At 41.5% G+C, this 9,427-nt stretch overlaps 1 protein-coding gene across 2 annotated transcripts; it reads right to left on the reverse strand.

Annotated features, from left to right (window-relative positions):
• Positions 1–246: 246 nt before the first annotated feature.
• HCCS (holocytochrome c synthase) lies at positions 247–7,227 on the reverse strand. Of its 2 annotated transcripts, none has more exons than XM_071436225.1 (7): positions 7,087–7,227; positions 6,509–6,658; positions 5,648–5,796; positions 4,912–5,060; positions 3,663–3,782; positions 3,046–3,132; positions 247–2,621 (listed from the first exon to the last, which is right to left on the reverse strand). In XM_071436225.1, exons 2-7 carry the CDS (start codon positions 6,621–6,623, stop codon positions 2,423–2,425), a joined length of 819 nt encoding a protein of 272 aa, XP_071292326.1. In that variant the 5' UTR covers positions 6,624–6,658; positions 7,087–7,227; the 3' UTR covers positions 247–2,422. The 2 variants fall into 2 exon arrangements, with proteins under 2 accessions (XP_071292326.1, XP_071292327.1); XM_071436226.1 differs by having other exon boundaries at positions 7,092–7,218.
• Positions 7,228–9,427: the final 2,200 nt, after the last annotated feature.

Genomic DNA, 9,427 nt, shown 5'->3' on the forward strand with positions numbered 1-9,427 from the left:
GTTAGCAAACACTTGAATTTAGTCCTTGGGTTTTGGTTTTGTATTCACCTGAAAAATGAGTAAGGATATATTCAAAGACATGACAATAGTTAAGCTGTAGTAATATACAATAATGCACAGTAACAATATCAAATATATACTCTATAGCAACATTTTAGTTGTAACAGACTAGAATCTCATATGACACATATAAAGGCTCATTTTAATAATTCTTACAGCTAAAAGCATGATCACCAAATACCAAAGTTTAGAAAAGTATATTTATTTGATTTTCCCTTTAATTTGATGACAAATTAAATGATGACATTTCATCAACAGTAGCACAGAAAAAAACAATTTTGAATCTGTGGTAGATGAAAGGTAACAGGAGATAGTAAACACATGAAGTGGCTTGTGACAGTTTCCCCAGATTCAGCAGCAATTACAATTTCCACACTCTCAACATCACACTGCCAAAATCAACAAAGCAAACTCGTGCTTTTGAAGCTTCTGAAATACTCCCTACAGTGGTTTAGCCTTTCCATATTTAGTTATGAGAAATACAGAATCCTCAGTGTAGCAAGTTGCCAAATACATAAACCAACAACTACCAAAATAATCCCATAGGAAAACAACTCACCACCCCAGAAAGAGTACTCCTCAATCTTTACTGTTAGAACAGAGCAGTTCCTTCATGAGTCAGTTCCTTCACTTGCTTCATACAAACTCTCTTTTCATTTATCTCATCCATATATTGCCTATTTAGATGGAATTTTTTTCTTCCCAGTTTATCATATATATACGTATATATATATATATATATATATATATATCACTGAAAAGCTGAAAAAGGAATGAGCAAAGTGCATATGGGTAAGAGCATGGTTTTCCTCTTAGGATTCTGGATAATATTTATTCCTACCATGCACAACAGTTGTCTCTGAAGTGGGAACTAGTTGTGATCATTAGAATTCCAAAGTAGGAAAGCTTCATTGACTAATTTTTCCCTAAATGGGAAGTAACTTTCCGGAAACATTAAGAGAGGCTTCCTATCAAAAGAAAAAAGGAAGGGAAGGGGAAAGGGAAAAGGAAAGGGAAAGGGAAAGTTCCAATGTCAGTTAAACACAGGCCACTTTCAGAAAATGAAATGTACAGCTACTTTCCCATTAAGGTTGGGAGTTTCAAGAAGGCAGCTTCCCTCATTTGAGAAGGTACAATGTGCTATTCTCTTACTCCTTTCCATTCCCAAGTGTTTTGCACAGCATCTGAAACTTACTGAGTCGTGCAAACTTAAAGCTATTACATGGAAGACTTGAAAAAGTTAGTTTCCCTTACTAAGCACAGACAATAATCAAATCTTTATGCCATGCATCACCCTTAGAAAACACTCCAACCAACCTCCTCCCTTGGCACTTTTGATACCCTTTTAGCCTTTTAGTTATGGACACACCTGTAATACACCTCACTATACTCATGTGTTTGACTGTGTAGCCACACCCCCTTGTGCAATTCCTTATTATATAAAAAACCATGCTGTAATAAATATCATTAATGCAGCCAGGATGTCAAATGCAGAAGCACTGCAGGAGGTTCTTTAAATAAGGCTTAGCTCTGTCCTGAATTCATTACATGACACACATTACGGACATGAAAATACTGTAATAATGTATTTTCTTACATCAGAAAACCATCTTTTAAATATTCAAATAAATAGCCATTAAATATCAATTTTGTCCTTTTAGAAATGCTGTTTTAAAAGTGACACTCATTTCCTGCTTCTAACAGTGTTCTTCGGTTCAAAGAAAAATTGCAGATTAAGGCATGAGTGTTCTCCTTTTCTACATAACATACCTTTAAAATACTCATACCACACTACACCTCCTTTAACTGATTAACTGAAGTTTTCTGAGGATGTATTTGAATAGGTAAAATGTCTATGTGAAAACAAATACATGGTTTTATTATGTAAATAAAACATGTAATTTGAAAGAGTCCGGATCTTTTACCGTTTATTCATCATGGAGGTATCCAAATACTTTAAATATGTGAAATAATGTATGAAATTTCCAGTTTTCAATAATCAAGTAATACTCAAAACTCCAGTCAGAATCAGAATTGCAATGTATTTGGAGAAGCACTGAAGTCATGAAATGAAAAGAAGGAGAGCTTACGCAAAATCTGAGACGAAGAAAGGCTCCCCAGTTCTTAAGAAAATTAAGATACATGTTTTTGCCACTGTAACTTTATTATTCCATTTGAAACACCACAAAGCATTGGTGTACTTAGGGAGAGATTTCCCTGTCCTCCCTTCCCACCCCCAAAGAGGAGTGGTGATGATGAAAGCAATGACAGCTGCAGCGAACCTCTATCTCAAGTCCTGGTATAGACACGTCCATTGTCTAGGAGCAAAGTGGTTATTTTCGGGTACACACCGCAGGAGCAGTTAGGAAGTCCAGCGCCACCAGGCCACCTTGACTCTGTCCCAGACGGCCGAGAGCGAGTCCAGCGCGGGGCGCACGTCCAGGATGGTGAACTGGTAGTTCTCATCCACCGCCCCGCCGTCGTAGTAATCGATAACGTAGCGCACCTCCTTGCCACAGCGGTCAACGATCCAGTCGTGCCTGTCAAAGGGCAGCTCGTACCTGGAGAGGACAGGGAACACCCATGGAGACATTTCATGGGTAATATGAATCTGGGAGAGGGAGTCCCATTCAAGATTTGTTTGTCCATAAGATCCCACTAGTAAGTCTAGCTCCCGGCAATTCTAACGTGCAATACCAGTTCTGAAACATCTTTAAATTAATTCCACACCATGTTTTCAGACACATTTCTCCAGCCTGCCTTTTTGACCAACAAGTGCTAAGACCTGGCTATGCAGTAACCATTGTAACAGGAGCTACAAACTGCACAGGACTATTTCAATGTTCATCCCACCATGTGGACTCTAAAGAGGCTGTCAAGTGCAACAAGCAGGTGGGGAGCCAAGAAACATTCAAAAAAAGTCAAAAATAGTCTAAAAAAGACTATGGGAGGCTGGAGACCTTTTTTCTGAAAAGACCTACGTACCCCATCCATGAACGTATTCTGGCTCTTGGCGAGTACTCCTTTGCTTTGCCTCCAAACCGCATCAGTGATGGCCCACATGGACATTCCCTGTGCACACAATTAAAAAGGAAAAGCGTTTTCACCTGTTAACACAGTCTTATTTTCAGTGATTAAACCACTATGGCAATTTGTTTTAGTAACAGAGAAACTGAGTAGAAGAAAGCAACAGTAAAAAATTAATTACAAGTGATATAACCCAACATTTTTTCCTTTTTCTAAAGCTTTGAAAAGTCATCCAGTTTCTGTCAGCACTTACTGCTGGTATGATAAAGTATCCCTGATCTGCTCCAAACCATTGTTCTAATTTGTAAACAAAGCAGTTCTCTGCAAATCTAATCTACAGATTTAACAGATTAAAGAATAGAAAACCATCATCCAAACTACTGTGTAAAAACGATCGTGGAATTTCAGAGAAAAATTTGTAATACCAGATGCTTAACTAGTCTGTGTCTTGTAGGAACAGGGACTATGCTGATCTAAAAACTGACAGTCTTGTCACCAGTCATGCTAATCTAAGTTTACAACTCATATCTTTGTCATAACAAATATTCCATATGCAACATTTCACAGGTACGTACGTAGCATGTAGAGCTTCCCACTTCAAAATCTCCTTCCAAGCTTGCTCATTATTTTGATTATGAATCTTAATAATGTTGGTCATGTCTTCACTTGTTATGTCATCATCTTTCCACCTCCACCTAAAAAATAAGAACTTGAAAATAGTTTATAAACATTACAGCATAACTACCTTCCTAGCTTTATCTGATAAACTTTTGAATGAAGATTTAAGGCTGTATGCAAGACACAAGACAAGTATGCAAACTTCTAGCTCATCTGCTTAAGCATCTTGAGAACCACTTCATTTTCTGTGCAGAAGTGTGGTTATCCAACTTATCATCACAGAGATCTACAAATTCTACATAGCTAAATTAACAGCTTAACTGGATCAGAAAGTTATCAGAGTGTGCAAACATCACCACATCCACAGTATTCATAAAAAATGCTTAGGAAAAATCCCACTTGCATTCCTAATGCACAGAAGTCCTGTATTCAATACATTTGCAAACACTTAGAAATACTTTCCATCTCTCTTGACACTGCATTTTGACTGCATGTGTGCTTCCTTTTCAACTAGCATAACCTTAACACATTTCAGTGTTTACAGGAGCCAAACTTTTATGTTCCATACAGGCTGCTTATGTCATATTGAGTTATGAACCATATTGGGCATGTAGGAAAAAGAATTCCTATTGCTCCAAAAGTAAACTACCTGTAAACTTCACCTGTTAGAGAATGACAAATCATTACAAAAGAACAAGGAAACATCAGCACAGGAGGATTTTTAGTCTTGCCTACACTAAATTTTTGTAAATACCAAAAATATCTACTTGCAAATTTCCCCAGTTTTAGCAATTGTGCAAAGTTAGATGTTCTCACATAGAACTTCTACTGTCATTTCACAGCATTAGCATGAAACCAACTGGCAATCATGCAGCTGGCATGACTGCAATCATGCAAATTTTGTCTACCCCTGTACAGGGACTTTTAAGAAAATCTTCTGAGCCACTAGCAGTTGCTTGACATTTTTTACCATCCTCCTAATCACTAGAAGACACATGGCTTTTGAGACCAACTCACCCTTTAAAATATAAAGATGTTTATAAGAAAAGTACTTTTTTTAAAGAGCTACTTTATTATTTTTATTTACTGGTTAAAATCCACAAGCTCTCATAAAAAAAAAAAAAAAAAAAAAAGAACAATAACTAATGATACTAGTTCATGAATTCCAGGCTCACAGACATATCTGATAATTCACAGTGTATTTACCCTTTTCTTAGCATAGCATTCCAGAACATTTGCTCTGAAGGATAGACCCATTTCTTGTCAGAATGTGCTCTAGGAATGGAAGACTCTTCTCTAACAGTTGACAATGGAAATGGTTGACCCGGAGATGGCTGCTGATTGGGAGGAGGCATCTAGAGAACAAGGAGAACCAACAACAAACTACAGTTTTAGCACTTTGGTAAGTTACAGTGTTTGAGAAAAATCAAAGCATGATCAATCAACTCCTACAAAGATCAAGAAGTTCAACCTTTACTTAATTCCTCCAATTTTTTTTTTTTTTTTTCAGTAGAATTCTTTGCACAAGTTTGTCATCAGGAGACTACAGGAAAGCTCTCAGCCTAAACTTCAATTTTCAAAAGAGCAATGCTTTTTGTAAATCAGAGGAAATCTTAGAGATGCTAATCAGAACTCAACCATACTGCTGTTACACAGAAACTAAAATCCAACAATGTATCATGAAAAACATTTATGTAAATAGAGAGCAAAAGATATCTTTAAAAACAGGAAAACCACCAGAGATGTAAATTTTAATACAATGTTAAATAAGATGCAACTTGTTTTTAAATAAAAAATTGCCCAAAAAAGCAGTCTTAAAAATAAAACAATAATGTTATTTCCCATACTTTCGAGCTTACATAGTAACACTATTTACATTTTTGGGTATAATACTTCAGAAGAAAGAAGACTAAAGAAAACATGTGAAGTAAGCAAAAGTTACCATATTGCTGGGATCTATGTCGTCTTTCATTTGAGCTGCACCAGACTTCACAGGACATGCTACAAACTCATAAGCTCTTTCTTGATGTGCAGGAACATCATCTGTGTTCTCAGTTCTATGATCAGCAGTCTTCATGTGCATTGGACAACCTTAAACACAACAGTAGTATACATTTTGTTACAAGATGAAAACTCTAATACATGAAATGGAAAAGTTCATTGAAGGCTCATGTAAATGCAAATGGGTATTTCACTATTTCTTCTGAGCTTTTCAACAGTTTTGACTGCTCTCTTTCCTGCATGTCAGGACCCAAAATCATGATAACATCTGAGTTTCCTGTGTAGTCTCTGAATGCTCATTTCCTACCCATCCTGGTCCCAATACTGAACTGTCTGTACTTAAGACTTCCTCGGGGAAGCTGACCCAGTGCATTGACTGAGTCAACAGAAGAGCTGATGTCCTTCTCCAGGCATCCATTGCATTCCACCCTTCTGCGGCCCTTTTCCAGATGCAGTTTTTAGTGACAACCAATCAACCCATCACCATCTGTGTAGGGCTCCCTGACCCTCTGTGGCTGCACCACACCATGGAACAGATTTGTAGGGCCCCTGGGAAACCAGACAATTGGAGGTGACCCACTGCTTCTACAGTAAGCACCTCCTGTCTCTAAAAACAAAGCAGCTTGCACAGTGTTCTGGTGAACAAGTGACTCCTCCTAAGGAAAATTTACTTGAGAATGACTTTTGTTGAACAAAAACCTCGAGTTTATCAGAAGAATTTCTTCCTCCTCCCCCCCGGACAAGATTTTTCATTCTTGTTTCTACATAGAGTTTAGCACATTTAGGTTTCAAGAATGATTACCGCTCATTTTTTCTTGATGCATGGGACATTCTGAAGGCGGAGACGCCGTCTGGTATTGCCTGGATGCATTTGGTGGCTGCTCTGTGGCAGCCGGGGAAGACGCGGACAAACCCATGGCCTCTGCACACCGGGCCTTTCAAAATCAAATTTCTAAACAAGAAGAAAGCAAACACTCGTAACCCAAAACTACACTGGCTATTTATTAAGGTGAACGCCAAGTGCAGGTGCAGTGCTGCACCACAAATTTAAAAATTAATTGAAAAATCTATTTAATTAACAACTTCCACCCAAAACAAAACCCAAGCCCCTGGCGAGGCCGCCCCGAGCTCCTGCCCTGAGCTCCTCACGGTCCCGTCGGGGCTGTCCCGCACTCCCTGAAGGACAGCGGCTCCCGCCCCGGCCCGGCCCCCGCCGTGACCGACCCGCAAGGTCAGGGCAGGCCCGCCCCTCTGCGCGGCCCGGCCGCCCCAGCGCCCGCCTCCCAGCGCCGCCGAGCCCGGCGCTGCCGCTGCCCCACCGCGGCCCGCACATCCTCCGCACCCGCACCCTCATCCTTCTCCTCATCCTCTTCTCCTCACCTCACCTCGCCCGGCCCGGCCCGCGCCTCCGCGGCGGCCCCGAGCGCCTCGCGAGAACCCGGCTCCGCTGCACGCCTGCGCCCGCCGGCGAGGGGCGGGCACGGAGCCGGCTCCCCGCCCAGGGCCCGGCCCCTGCCCAGGTTCCCGCCCGCTGCCGGGGCTGCGGGAGCGGGGCGAGCACGGGGCCGGACACGGGGCCGGGTCCCCTCTCGGGGGCGGGCAGGGGGCCCGGTCCCCTCCCGCCGCCGGGCACAGGGCTGGGGCCCCAGCGGCCCCGGGGGGCGCCTTCACCCAGCGCACGGCTGCCCAGGCCTCGCAGCCCGAGGACACAAGAGCCGGGTCTGAACTTGCCAGCGAGAGCGAACTGTGCCAGCCGAGGCTCGCGGGAAGCCCCGGGCAGCTGCGCCAGCGAGAGCTACGTGTGCTGGTACCTCGTGCTGTGGGCTTGTGTGTGAAATCATTGCCCCTTACAACCGCGAATAATTGCTTAAGTATAGAAGGAACCCACAACCTACCAGCACCACCGATACCGTAAAGGTGTATCCTTTTTAGTAGTAAACTTGCGGAGATAGTAAAGTTTTTTAAGATTATTTTTAATCATCAACTAGCCAAAAAAAGTATCACAGCTCTTTTAAGATTTCATAAGAAAACTGCCTCGTTTCCAAGCCAGAAGATGCATTTTACCTGTACGTGTGAAGTACCGTGCATAACACGCAGAAGATGGAGCTCACTGTGCGCATCAAAGCACAGAATACTGCCTTCATCACTGCCCTTTTTGATCAACAAGTGCTAAGACCCGGCTAAGACCCACTGTAACAGTAGCTACAAACTCCACAGGACTATTTCAATGTTCATCCCACCACGTGTTCTCTGAAGAAGCTGTCAAGTGCAAAAAGCAGGTGGGGAGCCGAGAAACATTCATTATAAATGTATAACAATTAGAACTGATTTAAAAAATAAATATAGTTTTTTTCCCAAATAGTCTATTTCATTGTAACAATTAAAAATAGAACTAAAGGAGAAAGGAATTTAATCTTCAAGTGACATAGTTATTACAGTAGCTCAGGATGAAGAAAATCCAAACTTTTACATGCCATCTTTCAAAGTAGGATCTTTCTTATTAACAAGGACATTGCCATTCAGTGTGAAAATGAAAAAACATACAAGTATAAAACAATACCAAAGATTCATCCTTTCAGTCATTTTTGCCCTTTTATAGTCTTGATTACTTAAGAGGAAATTATTTTCTACCCCCTCTGCACGCAGGAATTATTAGCACAGCATATTGAGGACCTTAAGATAGAAATTTACCATTATGTCAGGAACTGAATCTCTACTATATGCCTTAGAAAACATTCTGATTGCCTCCATCATTTCCCAGTTCAGGCATATTTGGCTTTACTGCAGTATCCAAGACTACACTCACAGTAACAGCTGTGTAAGCAGCACTAAACAATTATTTTATGTCTTCATGTGCTACACGTACAGAACCACAGAACAATTTCAGGCAGAAGGGACCTTAAAGATCCTCTCATTCCAACCATTGTGCCATAGGCAGGGACACCTTCCCCATGAAAGGAATGAGAAGGAGGTGTCTTTACAAACAAGCTTGATGGTAGATATGGTCAGATAGAGAGGTGAAAAAAGCAATGGGGGAAATCATAAATTCCAAAGGAATTCCACTAATTGACAGTCTGCTACTCACTCAAGACTGTGTTAAATCTCTGGATTTAGAGAAAAAGAATGGAGACACAAGGAAAAAGAAAAAAGGGTGGGGGGTATTAGGTGTTTCAGGGAGTCTGTACCTCTGAAGAACCTCAGCCAATGGGGAAAGAGAGAGGAAAAATGCGGCCAGGAAATAAGGATAAAAAGGAGGCTGTGTCCCCTAAAAATTTTGAGACCCCATGGGAATGCCCCATGTCCTCTCCTTTTATTTGAATAAAGTTACAGGACTCCTCCTTTTTGGACTAAACCTCTTGTGTTTGTGGATTAATTTTCCTGACACCTACACCAGGTAGCTCAAAGCCTCATCCAACCTGGCCTTGAACAGGGGCATCCACAGCTTCACTGGGCAACCCGTTCCAGTGTCTCACCACTCTCACAGGGAAGAATTTCTTCCTAACATCCAATCTAAACCTGCCCTCTTTCAGTTTAAAGCCATTCCCCCTTGTCCTATCACTACATGGCTCTGTAAAAGGTCCCTCTCCAGCTCTCTTGCAGCCCCTTTACATACTGGAAGGGGCTCTGGAGTGTCCACAGAGCCTTCTCTTCTCCAGGCTGAACAGCCACAAGTCACCCATCCTGTTTTCACTTAACGACACTGTTTAACAAGATCCTCCCA

The sequence above is a fragment of the Agelaius tricolor genome, unplaced genomic scaffold (assembly GCF_023055355.1).
Source record: "Agelaius tricolor isolate 1412-34295 unplaced genomic scaffold, bAgeTri1.0.p SCAF_11, whole genome shotgun sequence".
Classification (NCBI taxonomy): domain Eukaryota; kingdom Metazoa; phylum Chordata; class Aves; order Passeriformes; family Icteridae; genus Agelaius; species Agelaius tricolor.

What these genes read in the sequence shown, in the direction of transcription:
- HCCS (XM_071436225.1), bottom strand. Translation starts at nt 6,623, where the DNA reads ATGGGTTTGTCCGCGTCTTCCCCGGCTGCCACAGAGCAGCCACCAAAT. An exon ending in ACATAGATCCCAGCAATATG is followed by an intron (nt 5,061 to 5,647) that starts GTAACTTTTGCT and finishes CTTGTTCTCTAG; the next exon opens with ATGCCTCCTCCCAATCAGCA. An exon ending in TGGGAAGCTCTACATGCTAC is followed by an intron (nt 3,133 to 3,662) that starts GTACGTACCTGT and finishes TTGTGTGCACAG; the next exon opens with GGAATGTCCATGTGGGCCAT.